The 19,930-nt window shown below is 40.4% G+C and overlaps 1 protein-coding gene across 7 annotated transcripts in view; it reads left to right on the top strand.

The window, feature by feature from the left end:
• The window catches only part of PTK2 (protein tyrosine kinase 2), a 205,806-nt gene that overhangs the window by 26,095 nt on the left and 159,781 nt on the right, over positions 1 to 19,930 (top strand). Inside the window, exon 1 of one of the 7 annotated variants that reach the window (XM_032222555.1) lies at positions 3,871 to 3,968. The exons of the other annotated variants lie outside the window; for them this stretch is intronic. Coding sequence (XP_032078446.1) covers positions 3,932 to 3,968 — 37 coding nt within the window. The 5' untranslated portion in view covers positions 3,871 to 3,931. Of the gene's footprint in view, positions 1 to 3,870; positions 3,969 to 19,930 lie in introns of those variants that run through there. 7 annotated transcript variants of the gene reach the window in all.

Raw genomic sequence — 19,930 nt, 5'->3', positions numbered from 1 at the left:
GAGGTGGACCTGTTTGCCACATTGCAGAATGCTCATGTGGATTGATTCTTCTCTCGGTTCCTGACTCAGGGGAGGGAGGGGGTCGACGCACTTCGGATTCCTTGGCCAGAGGGCCTCCTCTACGCCTTCCCTCCCCTTTCCCTTCTCCCTGGGGTAATTCAGAAGGTGATCTCAGAGAGGACGGAGCTCATCTTAGTGGCGCCCTACTGGCTGCGCTGGGTGTGGTTTGCGGACCTAATGTGCCTATCAGTGTCACACCCGTGGAGGATCCTGGGGAGGGATGTGGACCTCAGGCAGGGGAACCTGGTGCATCCCGAGCCACAGTGGCTGCAGCTAGCCATGTGGAGATTGAGCGGGAGTGCCTGAAGGCTGCCCAGCTTTCACAGAGGGTAATCTCCACCATTGAGGCTTCATGCAAGGGTTCCACCACCAGGATTTATGATTCTACCTGGCGAGTCTTTGCAGAGTGGTGCCGGGTCTCGGGAGCAAATCCCTGTGAGGCTTCGGTACTGCACATCTTGGAGTTTCTCCAAGATGGGTTGGATAAGGGGCTCTCACATGGCACCCTTAGGAGGAAGGTGGCGGCCCTGTCCACGATTATTCAGGGAGAGGGGCTACTTCCACATTCCCAGGTTCCGTTAGTTAAAAGGTTCCTGAAGGGTGCAGGGAATCTCTGTCCCCCGGTAGTCCACAGGTTTCCACCATGGAGCCTCACTACGGTTCTCCAATCAATGACAGGAGCACCTCTGAGGATGGTTGACCTGACGTTTGTGACCCTTAAGGTAGTGTTCCTTGTGGCAGTCACCTTGGCCCATTGCATCTTTGAACTGGGGGCGTTGTCCTCAGGTTGGATCTTTGCACATTCCACAATAATCGGGTCTTCCTGCGACTGGATCCAACTTTTATTCCCAAGGCTAACTCCCTTTTTCACAGATCACAGGAGGTGGTATTACCGGATTTTTGTCTGGAACCATCTCATGATAGGGAACGCCTTTGGCACAGGCTGGATATCAGGCGTGCCTTGCGCATTTACCTGAGGTGCACGGAGAACCTCAGGAAATCTGAGGCGCTCTTCATTTCCTTTTATCCATCTTCCTTGGAGAAGAGGGTGTCCTCCTCTGCTATAGGGAGGTGGATCAAATTGGCCATTGCATTGGCCTATGAGGTTCAGCACCTTCCGTTGTCACAGGGCATCACAGCACACTCCACCAGGAGTGCAGTTATCTCAGCGGCCTAGGCCACACAGGCACCTATTGCGGAGATTTGCAGGGCTGCTACTTGGGCGTCCCCGTCTCCTTTTATCAGGCACTACAGGTTAGACGCTTTTGCATCGGCTGATGCAGCATTTGGTCGTAGGGTGTTACAACTGGTGGTAACACATGAGGAGTCCAGGACCAGTAGTGTCCTCCCCGAAGGACATTAACTTGGGTATGTCCCAATCCTCGCTAATCCTGCAAATTCCTCCGGAAAATGACAGTTGGTCTTACCTTATTGCTTACCTCTTATTGCTATTGCTACTGCTACTTTCTGGGAATCCCCTAGGTGTGCTCTGCTGAGGTGTTCCATTGAAATGTAGTATAAGGACGTGCTTTTAAGAGCCTGGATTTAGCTTTGCAGCTAGTGGTAATAATAACAGGATTTAAATTCCCCTCTGACTAGTATTACAAACATTAGCTACATCCACTCAACAAAGGAGTAGGGAAAAAAATTCATCCTCCTGTAAATAAGATGCTTACCAGCTTTCCCGCATAGAATTGTGTATAATGCCGCTTAAGAATTGCCGCTGAACATTTCCTTCTGGCTTCTTCATTGGACAGAAAATCTAGCGGAAGGTTTGATATTGAGTCAGTTCTCCACAAAGCAAGTTTTAAAGTCTGGCTTTGACACATTGTGGTCTATCTGGCCTTTAGGTGAGGATGAACTTTTCAGATAAGATAAAATAACTTGTCAAATAGAAACTGTCAGTTTGTTAAATGTTGGAGAAGCTTATTTTTAATTCTTTGCTGCTTGACTCCCAGCGACTCTGGGCAGCATCCGTCATAGTTGCCAAAGGTCAGGATGAAATACCAGTTGGGTAGAGGGCATTTGAATTTTGGGGGGAAACTCATTCCAGAAGTATAAGGTATGGGGTGGTATGAGTGTTGTGGCCCACCAGCAGCCAGTGGAGCTGGCAGCAGATTCGGACAGTGAGGAGGTTGGGGAGGAACATGGGCCAGTCCTGGAGTCTGGGGAGGCAGAGAGGGGGGCCAGAGCCGTATGAGGAGAGTTAAAGAACAGGGGTCGACTTAAATGGCCTCTCCCAGAGGAAGTAAAAGAGGAGCGAAAGGGGAATGGAGTTTGCAGGAGACAATTAGTTCACTTAATTGGTTCGTGACTCTCCGAGACTCCTTGCCAAGTTTTGCAGATATCATCCTGGCAGCTCTCCGAGCCAGATAAGGTCTGTGACTGTAAATCCTCCCTTGAAAGACTTTGTTGAATGTGAATGAGCAGAATTCACAGTACATTAATAAAAGAGGTTTTTGTCGGGACAAGGAGTTTGCTTCATGCACTTGGGAAGCCCAGGTCAGAACATTCAAATAACTCTAACAATGAGAGCTGAAGAAGCTTCTTGGCTGAAAAGCAAAATGTCTTCAAAGAAAAAATCAGAAAGTCCAGTTGCTTCTTGAAAAAGCACCTTTGGGACAACCGTGACCTGGATGACTGAGAATCTCCATAGACATTTGGATGAAGGATTAGAAAAAAGAGTTTTAACTGGCAAGATTGAAAGGAGTAAAATAAAGGGAGAACAAGATAGGTGTCAAAAGAAATTAGTAGAACGTCCTTGGAAAAGAGTTGTTATATTATTGGAAATGAAGCTATTTGTTTAGTGACCATTCAAAGGTACAATGGTACCAAAAAAAGTATCTTATGACCAGTCACTTACGACTGTTGCAGCATCTCCATAGTCATGTGTTCTAAATTGGGGTGCTTGATGCCAACTGGCAAGTATTTAAGACAGTGGGAAGATGTTGGCGATTTAAAAATCCAAGGTGAGCTGGAAAATGTAGGTGATGCTAGGTGAATATTTGGGAGAGAAGATGAGCATGATTTAGAGCACTATCGAGTTTCATATTTTGCAAGAATACAACTGTTTACATTTCCACTGAATTAATTATGCATCTGCCCGAACCTTTGATTTAAATATTTAAATCATAAATTTAACTTGTATGAAAAATTCATGAACTGACATTTTCTCAGTATATTCAACTTCCTTTTCAGTTTTGTAAATGTTAAAACACAGTATTGTTTAAGAGAATAGATCAGTGATCTATTCTATTTGTATTCTATCTTTTTTTAGCCATACAAATAGAATCATTTTTCATTTTACTGAGCTTTCTGTGGTTTTTGTCATTTGTTAATATCTTAGTTTTGCATAGGAAATCCAACAACACATTACTTGGTTCAGACTGTAAAGTGCATGCTAAATACATTAGGAGGATGAGTACCATAACCAGAAAGTGTAGATCTGTTGTAGGAGTCTAGAAATGTGTGTGTTTGTGTGTTAGAGGCGGAATTGCTTCAGGCTTTTCAGGGTTGAACCTAACAAACTGGAAATTTAGCAAATTTTCAGTATCTCTGCAAAGTTGTGTTCATTAGCATGGGCTGAAGGAACTTCTAACAATAAGCAGGGGTTTTTTTTAAATAAAAGGGTGAAACACGTCTCTATAACAGTTAAACTTGTACTGGTTTTGCCCTATTCCCTCTTATCATTAAAGATGCGTAAATTGTTTTTGAAGCAAGGGTGTGTTTTGATTTCTGCCTACTGTGAAATTTGAGAACTCCTGGGTATTTAGAGAGTTGACAGGAGGAGCCCAGAGCAGCAGACATAGCTACAACAAGGGAATTAAGCGCCACTTCTTTCACTTCAGGCTTTAATCCTCTGCAAGGGGAAATGCAGGTTCTTGGATTTCTAAATTGTGCAAGTAATGGTAAGTATACATATTTATTGGATGACTGAGGAGCGATCAAGTAATTTGGGGGGAAATGACCAGCTGATTGTGGGGAAATTTCTGATGAAAATGAAAGTTCCATTTGTTTTTCAAATGTCTGGTTTCTAAGTTGTAGTGAAACCTCTTGAATAACGGGGAGATAGTAGCATAAAGAAAACTTCATCTGAAGTTTCTCACATTCCACGTTTTGTCCCAGAATTGTTTCTTTTCTCTACGTTTAATTGATTTTTTTAAAAATTCCAACTGTAAACTTGGAAAAATGTACACTAAATGGTTAGGATTATGGGGCATGAATAGCAGATACATGGTATGGATGAACTCTTATCTGTGTAGGTAGTGGCTGAACATTGCCATATAAAGAAAACTTTATTCCTCCCATTTTTAAAATACTATTTTGGACAAGGTGTGCTTTTCCTGTTCTGTCTAATACTTGTAGAACAGAACTGGGGAGGAAGTAAGGAGCTATTTTTTGTTTTCTTCTTCTTCTTCATAGCCTATATTTGTAACAGCAACTGATGTGTCTATTCCTGTCTACTAATTGTTGGAAGTATACTTTTCAAAATATTGTTTAGACTGTCAACAGCATTTGTCTAACCAGTTCAACTGCAATCCCACCCACCCCCATATCATTGCAGTGTCTTCTTTTCCCTACTTAGTTTTAGCTACTGCCATGCATGTTTTTTCCCCCACCCACTCACTGCCCAAATATACTTGTTATAGTCTGGACTAGGAGCACCAGAAGCTAGCAACAAAACAGTTGTGAACAGGACAATTTGTAAACCTTTGTGTCTCCGTAAATGCATTTTCTTTATTTGCAAAATATTTCTCACATCTTAGAATATTGTTTTAATTTTTTTTACAAATTTATCTATTTGGCTAGCCATAATCTGTAATTAGGTCATTATGTCCAACCAATACGGTAGCTTAAAGCTGTTTTTTTATTGGGCAGAAGGGGAAGTCCCCTCAGGGAAAAGGGCGGCCTATAAATCTTAATAAAATGACAAATAATAAAATGACAAAAATGAAGTTTTAATAGAAAATGGTGCCACATCCAGGTGATGCAAGTTGAGCTGAAACCTTTGAAGGACGGATTGTTTACCCTGTACCTGTGCTTAAGAGTATATATAATCTTGTTTTGCACTACTGCTACAGTCACTTCTTGGACCAAGACTGTAAAATACTGACATTCGGCGTGACTGATTAGCAGATGTTGAAATGTGTGCAAGCAAGCATGTTTGTGGTCTGATTGTCTCGTGAATGTTTCTGCAAAGAGCTTTTTCCCTTGCTAAAAAGCGATCGCTGGCAACTCAAGGTGATAATTGCTACCTTCTTAATTGTACTGCATTTGGACGGTTGATCTAAACAGAATAAAATTATTGGGATGTTATGAGAAGTTTATCTTCAACATAGCAGTTTCCTTCTAGTTGATGTCTGAATTTATGTCAAAAACACTGAAAAATGATGACTCCTTTGGGAATTAAAACTGCGAAGGAATTTCTACCTACATGTTCTGAATAATATTATTTCTCTAAATGATGCATTTCGTGTGTGTAGGTATCTTCTTTTGGTGGAAGAAATAGAAATTATATAATTAAGTTACTCATATGTTTGTTCTACCTGTAAGATGTTAACTTCAGTTTGAAGAATCATATCCAAGGCATTGATGCAATAGATGTCCCCAAATAATAAAACCAAAGGGAAAATAGACACATGTTTGGCCAAAACCTGTGGGATAGTTGTACCATTACCCAACTAGTTCAAAAAACATATAAAGAACTACTTAAAAGTTTTCATGAAGGAATGATTCGCTATATAATATTGTGTTATCAAACAAAATGGACTGACTCATTACTAATGCTTACCCATAGTCAGATGTTTTTCAAATCTATTTTAATTCTTTGTTTCCCTTTGCTATTTAATTATTTTCAATGTTTATTACCGAAGACCTTAAGTGTGCATTTAATATCCTAATTCAAAAGCATTATCTATGTTTTATTTATTTTAAAATAGGTACTTTCCCTCCCAATAGCAGAATCTTAAAAACTACAGTTTAATATATAACAGAGGAATATTAATTGTATAACTATTCAGGGAATAGTTAACTTTTGAGATATTTTTTTTTAAATTGTAGAGCTATAACTTCCATGTAATACAGAACTATTTATGTAATAAAATGATCCTATTAAAACTGAAACCAAAAACTCAAACTGTATTGTTAACAGATTGAGAGAACTTATTTCTTTTAGGGTTTAAAGATGTGAGCTCAGAAGATTTTGAGTTATGGTCCTATCTTAGGTTATGAAGTCAACTGATGACTTTGGACTAGCCCTCTCTCTCTCAGTTGTAGGAAGAAGCCTATGGTAAGCCACTTCCAAAAATGTTGCCAAGAAAATTGAAAGGGCATATCCATATAATTCTTAGGGGTGAGTGGGGTGGGGGAGAGACAGTGAAAGTCTCGAACAACTATCTAACATTCCCAGTGATTGTCATAGTATGGCCAGGATGCCTACAAACCAGGCATAACAGTGGCCATGTTCGTTGTGGTTCATGAGTGTTGAAGTCCAGCACATCAGGAAATCAACAGGTTAAAAAGGGTAATCCTAAACATGTTTTCATGCTTTCTTTTAAATCAGATTTGAAATGGGACTTCCTTTAGCTTAAATAGGACTGATGATATAAAATCAATATTTATTAAGAAGACTAGATAGCATCAGTGCCTCTGATAGAAGGTCCATACAGAGAGTGGTAAGGATAGCTTAGAAGATTATAGGAAGCTTGCTTCCCATTATGCAGGATGCTGCTTATAAGTTCTATGTGCTTAGAGCTTGAAGCATTGTTAGTGACCCCACACACCCACTTCATGGCCTGTTTCTGTTGCTTATCTCTGGGAGGAAATTTTGAAGTACCTATAGCAGGACTACTATGGTAGATTCTGTAACAGCTTTGTTCCTTATGCCATCCATCTTGTAAAGTTGCACGATCTCCACCTCCCCCCGGGCTATATATATATATTCTAAACAGACTGTGATGTTTCATATAGTGTACATTTATAGTGACAATAAAATTATATTCCAATTCCATTCCATTCTCTTATAATTTAGGGCTACTGTAGGGTCACCAACACAAATACAGCCTCTGTGGGTTTTTGCTAGAACTTGAATGAATTATATTTTAATGTGCTTGTTGGCACCGGTCCAGTTATATGAATGTTAGCCATGTATTGCAAGTGTATGGGTAGATTTGAAAACGTGACTAGATGAAGTGAAGACATTTAAAGACAAATTCTTTATGAATTCCCCATTTTGCATTGTTGAGAAATTGCTGAAAATGATGTCAGATAAGTGCATATTTACTAAGAAATATCTCCAGAGGATGTATTTTACTATACATTAACAATAAAAAGTTCCTGAATCAAAATAGCTTAAGTAAATGGATCTGAATTCATACATGCTAAAATGGCCTTGGAGGGAACAATACATTCACTGTTAAAACTGCTTTCTGGAAAATGCCTCAGAGCTTTCAATTACAAACCTGAGTATATTTCACAAAAAATAAAACAAACACCCCTAAAATTTTGTAATTTTATAGTATCTGCCAAAGGAGTGGGGCAGAAAGACAGAAGTAGTGTCCTACATATTATACAGTGCAAGCTCTTTTCCCCTTTTCTGTGCACTGTGGTTTTGCACGCAACATGAAAGGACTGAGATTTTGTCATTTTGATGAAAGTGCCAAGATCCTGCAGACCCCAATGCTGTTACCTCCCACCACGGGAAGGTAGTTTTCTCCCTTTTACTGTTTCTCTGCTCAAAATTACATTCATGCTCACTATTGGGCAGCCAATGCATTTTATAAATAAATTTATACATAAATAAATTCACATTTTTTTCTCTTTCTTTGGTTGAATGAAACTAGAAGTTTGAACATGTACACTAATATTGTCTTCAACTCTAGTGCTTGTTTCTTCCTTGAAGCCTGTTTTTCCTTTTTAAAATTGTGGGCAGTTGATTTCAATGCTTTTGTTGCAATTATTGTGGAGTAAAAAAAACATTCTGAATAGTGGATGCATAGAAAAAAGGAATTTTTTACAAAATGGTAGTACCGTTAGGGCAACTTATTTCATTCTCGTTGTATTCAGGAATTTCAACCCAAAATCAATTTTGTTGATGCTAAATCATCTTGCTTTGCATCAATAATTTAAAACCCTAAAATAAACTTGCTTTGAGGGAAGATTTACAGATTCAGACAGATATGGAGAGAACTCTTTACTTGAAGGGGAATTTGTTCGTTATTTGTGTCAGCTGATCGCTCTCTGATCACAATTTGTTAGCCTCAAGTTCACAGCAGAATGGAATAGCGGTTGCTTTATCAAAATCTTCTTTATGAGGAATGTTGCTCTCATATTCAGAAAAAAGGAGCTAGTTGGTTCTAAAAATGTAGTTGTTCCAGTCTTCTGTTTAAGTTCATTGCTGCATTGTGTCCTAACAGGCATTTGCAGCTTGATAGCATATTCACAGATTATGTCAGAACAAATTATCCAAATATACATAAAATCTGTATAATTGCCCGCTTTGCACCATTTGGGAAGCAATTAAAATGAGTTAAAGAAAATTTCAACCTATGAATAATTCATAATTAATCTAGCATTAATATAACTCATTCTCTTCTCCCAGCTTTCATCAGGAAAGTGTTTTTTTTTTTTTTTTTTTGCAGCTTTTCTTCTGGAAATGGATTCATTTTGAGGTTTTGGCGTAAATCCATAGCTTTGGCAGGCTTAACCATTTGACTATATATTTACTTGCTGGTGGCAAGGCTACTCCACGTGATGCAATACAATCATATCAGCAACTGGATTGCACACTTATCTCTCTAGGAAAGAAGCAGGGAGTTTTTTAAGCTGCTTGTTTCCCACAACACCAGACAGATTCTGTGCAGGCGTGAACCTGCTGCCTCCGGGTTGCGTCATGTTATGACTAGATGAGATAGAAGAGTTTACATAACATATATATCTGTGTATGATGGTTCCAGAAAAGTCAGGGGCATTGATTGTTTTTATACTACAGACTTTCTTTGTTCCCTCCATTTCATTTCTGTGTTTGTCTAATAGATGAAATTGTATGTGACGGCTAAATGAAGAATAAAGACTATGCATGATTTTCTATATCAACTCAGCTGAACAGGGTAATTTTTGAAAACTGGTTTATATTCTTTAGGAGTCAATCTCTTGGTAGAAGAATTGCTCGATTTCTTCTTTGACTACCACTATCTCAATATATTTAGATCAAAGAAGGATTTTATATCTTTGGTAGGGATGTATAGTCCCAAGCTGTGGTGGGATTCAGCCAGTTCACACCTATTCAGGAGAACCAGTTGTTAACTTTCTAAGCAGTTCGGAGAACCGGTTGTTGGAAGAAATACCCCCCCCCCACTTTACAGGGCTAATCCTGTAAGGAAAGCAGGAAGGAAATATTCTGGTGTTTCTAGCCTAACCTTTATTGCCCTGCTTACAGAAACTGCCTCTCCAGTTAACCCTTATTACCATTGTAACAACTAAGGCGAAGCGTCCATCGACCTGAGTGACCTTGAGTTGGCCATGCCCATACAGTCACATGACTACTGAGCCACGCCTACCCAGCTGGTCATTAGGGCAAAGAACCGGTTGTTAAATTACTTGAATCCCACCACTGGTCCCAAGTATGCTAGGCCTTTAAATTTCTATTTGATCTGGGAAAACCAATTGGAAACAAGAGGTGATGGATTTTGATTTGGCTTTTATTTATTACTTTAGAGTATTTGCATGCCACTCAGTTTTATAACAGTCTAGAGTGGCTTGTAGAAATAGAATTAAAAAAGAAAATGACAATTTAAATAAAATTTAAAATGTTGCAGAAAAATAAAATATTATGAAATAATAAATATTATATGTTAAAAACTATTTCAAAAATGACTTTATAATACTAAAGGATCTGGGTAGACAAATATATTGAACCTCTTAAACTGTCAAAAAGGGGAGCTTTCTTCAGTTTCAGGGCAATGTGTTTCACAACATGGGCCCTTCTGCAGAAAAAAAATAGAATTAATTTGAATGACAAATGTATTCATGATGGATCATGAACTAAAACTGCAGAGTAAGCAATAGGAAGTAGGAGGTCTTGCAAGTAACGTGGTCCTAACCAAGTAAGATTACATATGGCATTCTGATAGTGTATATATAAGGCTCAGAAGATAACTAGTGAAGCTGTTTGAACATGGCGGTTCTGAGGACCTTCGGAAGGGACCACATCCAGCTATGTTGTTGCTTTGTCTTAGTTTCAATTTCTGAACTGTTTTGTGTATGATGCATTACGATAACCAACCTTGAGTGCATAACTAGTGAGTCACTGAACCCTGTTGTCTGTCTTCTAAATAAGCATGTAATTGGCTTCTCAGTTGCAGCCATTAGACGGTTTTCCTTGCCATTGAGGTTTGCTTGTTTGTCTATTAAATTTGTTTGCTGCCCATCTTACCACAATCATGTTACACTATTGTCCAGCATCAGTGCTGGATTCAGGAGGACTACAAAGCTGCAACCCCGATTCTTCAGCAGGAGTGTAATCTCGTTTCCTTCCTTCTCCAGCTCTGGCATTCAATGACTAACATGCCCTAGAAAAACACAGGAGGAACAGAGATTGCAAAAGAGATATACTAGCCCAAGGGGAGGGGGAAACATGAGAAGGGGGCCTAGATTAATGCTAATTTAATTACACCGGGGATATGTTGCGCTGAAGCATTCCTTTGGCAGAGACGGATTCAAGGCTACCTTGATGGCAAACCTATGCCATGCTTGCCACAGGGGGCACGCGGAGCCATATTCCCTGGCATGCCAGCAGTCAGCTCCAGCAAGCATGTGCGCACTGACCAGCTGATTTTTTAACTTCTGGAAGGCCGGGGGAGGGCGTTTTTGCCTTCCCCAGGATTCAGGAAAGCCTCCGGAGGCTGGGGAGAACGACCCCCCCCCCAACGAGCCAACAGAAAGTTTGGGAATGAATCTCCAGTTGGCCCATTGGGCCTGTTTTTCGCTCTCCCCAGCCTCTGGAGGAGTTCCTGAAGCCTGGGGGGAGGGAAAAATGGGCCAACAATCTGTTTCCGGCTTCTGGGGGGGGGCAGGGGAGGCCGTTTTTGCCCTCTCCAGGCCTGGGGAGGAGTCGTGTGCAAATGTGCGGGTGTGTGCACATGTATAGGTGGGCGGGGAGGATTGAATTGGTGTGGGCACATGTGCATGCTCACAATTTTGGCAGAAAAAAGTTCACCATCACTGCCCTACTAGCAAAGAAATCAAATGATTTTTCTTTCTTTAATTCGCCAACTTCACAAGTGCGGCCATCAATCTTGAAAGTCTGTCACAACAGTCTTCCTGCTCAATTCTTAACCAGTGCGGTGAAGGTAGAATTGCTTTGAGTCATGCTTCTCTCATTTCCTCTTCTACTTTCTCTATTAGACAATCTATCCCAGGTTCATAGGAAAAGGGAAGTATCACTAAATGTCGCTGATATACATAGTTTCAATCCTGAGAATCAGTGGAGGAAGCCAGATTCTTTTAATGACCGCATGAGTGATTTAACAACTGTGGTGAAAAAGGTCATAAAATGAGATAAAAATTCACTTAACAACTCCTAGCAACAAAAATTTAGGGCTTAATTGTGGTCGTAAGTACCTGTATTAAGCAAACACACCCCTCCTTCTGAATGCCCCCTCCAGTCTCCAGGTTAATAAACCCAGTTGATACAAGTGGAAGGTATTTACTTACCTTCCCTAGCAGTTTGCACATGGGACTGTGCATGCATCTGCACATGCCTTTGTGCATGTTCTTTGGCTAAAAAAAGTGACTAAATGGGATGGAATAGCGCCAGGGCGGGTGGGCTGAGCCAGCCACAATTGCTGCTACCGGTTTGGGCAAACCAGTCCAAACCAGCAGAATACCACCTCTGAACACACCCACTAACTCTGCAGGGGTGCCTAACTATCAAGCGCCCCCTTTGGTCATCCAGTTAATTACAGTTTCCAATAACTCCCAGCATTTCCAGAAGGAGCAAAGAAAACAGTATAAAGGTAAAAAACATGTGAGAATTGTAAACTTACGTTGAAGTTTAGTAGAACACTTAGTAGAATATTTTATAATTATCTTGCTTTAAATATACTGGTACTTTTTTTAATTGTACCGACAATTCAATTTTTTTAAATCTTCAAATGCTAATCCAGAGGTAGATAACAATTTTGAGACTTATAAGCATCCTGATTGATTGGTGGCATTGATGTCTAAATGTTTAAAATGATGTAAAGTGAGGCAAAATACACATGGTAGAAGCCTGTCTTTTTTTAAATTTAAGTGTGGAGACTGAGTTTAGTTTTCTTCTTGTTTTTGAAATGGTGTCGCATCGAATGTAGAGCTTATACCTCAAAATGGCAGGAAAGCATACCACTGAATTCCAGCAGTTATGACCTGAGGTGATATGACTATGGCATATTGGCACATATCTTTTTTAAAATGTAATTTTAACTCAAGCAACTCAAATTATCTCAGGTACCCTGGAATGTAATGGTCGTTGACACTTTATAGGAACTTGAAAATATTATTAATAAATAACGCCCTTAGACATAGTCCGGGTGTCAAAACATCACATTAAGCAGTATTGCTTTAATGTAATACTGACATCCAAATTATTAGATCTGTCAGTTGTGGCTTATCATCTAGCAAAATACATAAACCCGACCAAAATGTTAAAGCTGAAATGCAACAGCCTTGTCGAATAAATAAAAAGAACGAAGAGTCTTCTGCCACCATTATAGTACCCTAATACAGTGTATGCCTAATATGTTGGTTCCAGATGTGACAGCCCTGGAACCAAATTATTTAATCTACGCTTTTAACAGGGCACTCTTAAGTCAGATAAAAATTCCTCTCACCAAAATATTGGGAAATGGGGTAAAAAAATGGTCCCCTAATTAATCCTAGTGCTCTAGTGTTTTGTTGCTTTCTGCAGTGTCACCTTGATGAATATTACTCAAACTTAGTAATTATAGTCTACATTATATGTGCACAATTTTCAGAGAACAAGTGATATACTAATTGTTAACATTAAGCAATCTGATTCTACACTTCCAATAATGCATCAGAAAAGCTGCCGTGCCATCCCCTTATAAATAAGTAGACTTTCTACCATCACACAACAGATTACAGTGCTACCAAACTGCACTTTAATGTACTTTTAATGGTAGATTATAAGAATATGTGGGGATGCGGTGGCTCAGTGGCTAAGACGCTGAGCTTGTCAATCAGGAAGTTCGGCAGTTTAACGGTTTGAATCCCTAGCGCCGCGTAACAGAGTGAGCTCCCATTACTTGTCCCAGCTTCTGCCAACCTAGCAGTTCGAAAGCACATAAAAAATGCAAGTAGAAAAATAGGGACCACCTTTGGTGGGAAGGAAACAGCATTCCGTGTGCCTTTTGCATTTAGTCATGCCAGGCACATGACATGAGATGTCTTCGGACAGTGCTGGATCTTTGGCTTTGAAACAGATGAGCACCACCCTCTAGAATCGGGAACAACTAGCACATATGTGCGAGGGGAATCTTTACCTTTTACCTATAAGAATACACTGATCTACAACTCATTTTTCCACCCGAAGGCTTTCAAAACAGCTCACATTCTTCCGCATAAGTCCTACTTGAAAGGCAAGAAAAATAAAGGAGTTTAAAGCAGGGGAAGTTTCTCAATGTTATTTAATGACAGGAAATGTCATTGATCTGAGACACTAGAATGTCTTGGCAGTCCTATAATGAGGAGGTATAAAAATGTAAAACAATACACTTGTTCAATCTTGTGAAGAATTTTTTCAACAATCAAAATACTATCTAATCCATATTAATCTTCATTGGTTATGGGTGTGAACAGACTTGACCTACTTAAAATTCAGGAACCAACAATGCAATGGCTTAATGCAACCTTAAAACTTATTGTAGAAAGATGGGCATGATTCAGCTAGCTATGTGACTTACGTGACATTTAGATGCAAATTCCTAAAATGGATCATAGAAATTGTCATGTTACTTGCTTGCTTAATACATCCGTTTCTGCTTCCAATCAGAATGTTTTCAAATATCTCTCATAGCATCTATATCCCAAATACTAATAGTTTTAAGTCGAGAACTACCTGTAGTAGATGCAATCTCTGGTATCCTGAAATAAAAGTTTACCTGAATGGCTGTTACCTTTGGCCAGTTTCATCCTCTGTGTGTATATAAAGCATTTCCATATCCTGAGAGATTTCTTATGGGTTTGAATTGTGGCTATTTGCTAGTTTCCTACAGCAGGTGGCTCAGTGGCTAAGACGCTGAGCTTGTCGAGCAAAAGGTCGACAGTTTGGCGGTTCAAATCCCTAGCGCCGCATAATGGAGTGAACTCCCATTACTTGTCCCAGCTTCAGCCAACCTAGCAGTTCGAAAGCACTTACAAATGCAAGTAGAAAAATAGGAACCACATTTGGCGGGAATTTTCCATGTGCTGGACAGCGCTGGCTCTTTGGCTTTGGAGATGAATACTGCCCCCTAGAGTCGGGAACGACTAGCACGTCTGTGCTAGGGGAACCTTTACCTTTACCTAGAGCAGGGGTCCTGAATAATTGGTCCATGGACTGGCACTGGGCCACAGCATGTCAGAAACTGGACCACACAAAAAAGTGAAGCCCTATATGTGGGATGCAAGCAGCACACAAAATCACACCCCTTGCGGTCTGCGGAACCTGTCCCTGGTGCCTAAAAGGTTGGGGGCAGCTATCCTGGCATTTAGCCAGTTCAGCCCAAGTGTCAGTCAGAAAAGCAGAAGTGGTTCTTTGTTTTGTCATGAGTCATATACATGTTACTTTCTTTCCATTTATGTATCCTTTGAAGCATTCCTCAGAAGTTGTCCCATATAGCATATGTTGTTGGAATATAAGGGTAAGTGTGCAAAAGAGAAACAACTGATGCATGTTGATGACAACTTGCTAATGGACTTTTGACCACAATGCTAAATCCAGAAGGCTTCCTGATGTCTGAATAGGACATCAGAAGGAATAATATCTTCCTACCTGTTTAATCCTGTTGTCTTGTCAGAGTTGAGTTAAAAGCAAAATGGGGGACTGTCCTCTTCTTGTAATATTTTTCAAATAAAAAAAACCACATGGGAACAAGGAGAAAAGCACCCTCCTGATTGGCTCCTCGGTATTTGATTTTTGTTGGCTTTGTCTGCCTCCACCCCTTTCCTGGATTGACAGATCAGGTGACTTTCTTTTAACCTTCCAATATCTAGACTTCTTGGGTTGGAATTTCTTCATACTCCCCCTCCAAGAATCAACTTGCTGATCTACAGAAAACAGCTCATCATTTCCACTGTTTGTATGGCACTTGCTGACAAATAAAGGTGAAGATAGCTTATCAACAACACTAATGATAGCTATTTGAAAACCCAGGATGATTTGTATGTATGTTTGTATGTTTATTATACTTGTATGCCACCCTATTCCCGAGGGACTCAGGGCGGCTAACAAACAAGTGGGGAAGGGGGAGATACAAAAAACAAACAAAGACAAAGACAAGATACAAAAAACAGATTAAAAGCAACGCAACAATCACTACAATTCAAATGGGGCTGGGAACTCATCAGCCCCAGGCCTGCCGGAACAGCCAGGTCTTGACGGCTTTGCGGAAAGCCTGAAGGGTGGTGAGGGTCTGAATCTCCACGGGGAGATTGTTCCAAAGGGCCGGAGCAGCCACAGAGAAGGCCCTCCCCCGAGGGCCTGATTTGTGCCTGAGGTTTCATGAAGATGTGGAAAAACACAGGAGATAAAGGACAAACCATTATTTAAGCCAGAGACTACAAGGCCCTTTAGGATGATTTTTTTTTAGGTGCGTGTAACCAGCCTAGCTTGGGGGTTTACAAAAAAAAAGGTACAAGTTCTTGCCTGGCCATTTATACTGTAGGAAGCTAGCACTTACCCCTCTCCTAGGAAAATGAAATAACCTGAGAAATATTGAAAAGGCAGAATATTATATTTCCCTTGGATTTAAAGCACGTGCTTTTTTTCTCTTCCAAAATGGCCGCTGCAAGCTTGGAGCGACACCGGGCTGCCATCGGTGATCCGGAGTGCTCAGTAGAGCCTCCGGGACTAAGAGGGGTCCTTTGATGGTTGGCAGGGGGCTCCTGACCTTCCTACCTGGCCTCTAGGCTCGCCAGCGGCTGCTGACAAGCCTCCCGGTGCTGCCAGAACCATGTGGAGGCATGGAAGGCTGGAACGTTCCTGGCAGCCTGATCCGTGCGTGAGAAAGGTTAATTATACAAAACAACTTATTTCAAGGGTAAAGCAAAAAACCTAGGTCTAACTAAGGCTACAACTGTGGAAACACAAATAAAAAAGGCTACATTAAACTATTTAGCAGAAATCCAGCTTGCTATCCAAGGACTGGAAATCCCAAATACATCCTTTTAGGGCGACTGAGTTTTTCAAACTGACCTCCAAAGGGAGCAGGAGGCGTGGCTACACTAAAGATTTAAACTCAGTCCTTGGGCAGCAAGCTGAAGTTAACCCGTTCTTGGACACTCCCGCAGCGCCTAGAGAACGACCATTCAGGTAATCGAACGGTCATTTCCCTGGATCAGAAATGGAGAAACATGTTTTTAGGCAGGAAGCAGACTCACTCTTTATAGCCTCCACCTTTGTCAATGGGCCATTAGGGGCCCTGAGCTAGTCTACTATACATAACAAAGATAGGATTAGCCTTCTACAGAAACTCACCACATGGCATCTGGAACTCAACCAAGCTTGGAATTCAAAAAGACACACAATCTACAAAGTTACCTAAGACAGACAGACAGACAGACAGACAGACAGACACACACACACACACACACACACCATCCCTGGGAGTATGACAACCAATCAGAATACATTCCTGACACAGGAACAGGAAACAGAGAGGTGGGGCCAAACAGAGTATTAAAAACCCAGGAACTCTCAGCAAGCCCCTTTTTTCTCTCTTTTCTTCTTCACTCAACATTTGGAAGCATGTGGTCCCCCTTTTCTGTTCAGGAGCTCAAACTATGTGGTACTGTCCACCACTAAACCATCTTTCCAAGCAGTTTCCATGTTTCCAGTGTTTTTCCCCACTTGGACTGAACCCAGAAGGACATTTCTTCCAACAGTACCAAATGAATAGTACTGTTGCAGTCCTGAATTATGTTGAGGAATCTAGCACAACTAATTTATCTGACCTGCCAAGAATATTTATCAGGACAACTGTGGCTCTTTTTGATCTTAAATCCAGAACAGGACAGATCCAGCTAATAGTCATCATGCCAAAAAAGCAAGCATTTGAATCTCCATATTCAATATAGGATGTTCCTTGGGGATGGGGGAACAACTTGATGAATGGCCAGTAGTCTAATATGGTGGGATCCAAGGATTTGTCTCCCAAAGACATATCTATTAAAAGTGATTTTGAGGAATCCTATGATTCCTTGAACATACGGGGGCGGCATCCAATAACGGCTATATATTATATTATATAGTTTCCTCCCATTTTGAGAAAGGACATAAAACCTTTAGCTTAAAACACCGAATGCCATCTATTGGCACAGTTGGCTGTTAGCTTTTGTCCAATGTAAAATGTGCTTTTGGTTATCTGAATAATCTCCAACAAATGTTGGACTCAATTGTGGTCATAATTTGAGGACTACCTATACCATCAACCGTGGTATCCTTCTCGATTTACTCAGAAGACTGGCGGTGGGGGAATGTGATACCGTGTTGTGCTGGTTTTTACCATCTCGCTGCCCTTGGCCCCTGTTGTGGGGGTATTAATAGGGGGGGGTGTCAGTGCTTTTCCTCTCCTTTTTACATCTACTTGGGACCACTGGATGAGCTCATCCACCGCTGTAGACTAAAGTATCACCAATATATTGATTAAACCAATTATGCCCAGGGGACCTGATATTGGGATCATCCAGCTCTAGAAATATTACAACTACAAAAATATTTACTGAAAATTGCAATGTATGTTTGTAATGCTTGATATAGTCATGGATTAAAAAGGCCACGTTGATGTCCTATTGGGAGAACAGGAAATTTGTGAGATTTAATAATTTTCACTTTAGCTCTAAAATGATAGTCCGCAGAAAATTGTATTTAAAATCGTATCATTTCTTGATTCTTGGCGTTATCACGCTTCAGTTTGCATTTTGAGACTTTGAAACTCTGACTGATGGTCATTTTCTTCTCAGTTGTAGCTAAGTGGGTGAGTGCATGCAAGTTTGTGTATCAAGCTTTAGTGACTGTTTGTTAAGTAGTTTATCGAAGAAACATAAAAGAGTGCCCCTTTTTTGTCAAAGGAAAATTATAGCTTCATTACATCTTACTTGCATCTCTCTGTGAGAATACATAGGGAAAGTTTCAGAGAGGCTTATTGATGTAGGAATAAAAATAAATGTTAGACCAGGAAGCTTTCAGGTGAACAGGAGGGACGCACAAAATTTTGAACAGGAAGAGATTCAAAAGGGCTGTTGCCCTGTTAGGATTTATTGTGGCTGTAGCCAGAGTTAGCAAAATACGTTTACCCATCTGGCAGGCTGGAATTGTCTCGTCAGCTGAAGCTAATGGACTTAGTGATGGATGCCTTTTGTTTGCTCTGCCGGACTTTGGAGTGAAAGGAGACAAAAGGAGTTTCACCAGCTTCGCTGCAGCTTGTGATAAGCTCAGAAGGAAAGGCTACTGTGTTGTGTGCTGTGTGTGAAATTGGAGGGCGGGAGAAATGATGAGCAACACTTTTAACTGCCTGGATTTAACAATACAATATAAAAGGCTGAAGTGGGGTGGGGGAAAATCTTTATATGAGAAAAACCTGCATGGAAAGACTATATTGTGGTAAATTGCTAATAAGCTGGTGCCTCCTTTTGGTATAGTATAGTATAGTAGGGTGTAGTTACTGCCTTTCACCAATCATCTCCCTCTTCCTCTTCTTCCTCCTCCTCTTCTTTCTCTTCTTCCTCCTCCTCCTCTTTAAATATATTGGACTTTAATTGTGTTTAGAGTAGATACATTTAAATGCGTTCTGGTGGATGTATTCTAAGTATGGGTTCAGGCTAGTTTGTGCAGTGCCTTTTCCAAATAGCAACTTGTGCACAAAGCTAATTATGAACTGCTAATTTCAGGAAAATATCCTAATAAATAGAAGTATTACTGTATATATAATAATTCAGTCTAGCTAGAAACATTGAAATACATTTCAACAGTTGCAAACCATATGAAATAATTTATTTAAGTACTTTGTGAAGATCCTTGGAGCATCTCTTCTATTTGTGTGCGTAATATATGATTAAATGTAGCCTATATTCGCTGCTACAGATGGCCACTGACAGACAAGGTGAACAAGCCGTTCTTCAGCCCTCTGCTTGAGAGTTTGGAGAGAAACAGCTTGATTGAAGAAGAAATAAAAGATTGAGAGGCATTTCAATTCAAACTTTGAGTATGAGCTCTGAGATCATGATCATTGTTATTTTTAATCTCATCCATACCTTGTCACTATTTTATTCTCCAAGATTACCATGTACTTGATCCCATGTGCCATCTTTGCATTTATAAAACTGCATTCTCATTTAGTTATTGGCTTTATTAAAAATGCTTGGCTTGGATCTTATTCCTTATCAAAATGGAAAGCTTCACGGTGGGGAGGGGAGCTCTGCCCCACAATATAGGGGAAATAGTATTATCAGCAGAGTAATAGTTTGGAGAAAAGACTGAAATGTAGCTGTGATTTCTTAAATGCAAAATTTAATACAGTATTCCTAATTTGCTCGAAGAGTCCTTCAAGGCAAGGTCCACCGATTAGGTTGGGAAACGTGCTTGCATCTTAACATGAAAATTGAAGCACTGAAG

This window comes from Thamnophis elegans, chromosome 8 (genome assembly GCF_009769535.1).
Source record: "Thamnophis elegans isolate rThaEle1 chromosome 8, rThaEle1.pri, whole genome shotgun sequence".
NCBI lineage: Eukaryota > Metazoa > Chordata > Lepidosauria > Squamata > Colubridae > Thamnophis > Thamnophis elegans.
Note: the sequence above shows the minus strand (reverse complement) of the source record. Positions and strands in the feature narration are given on the sequence as shown.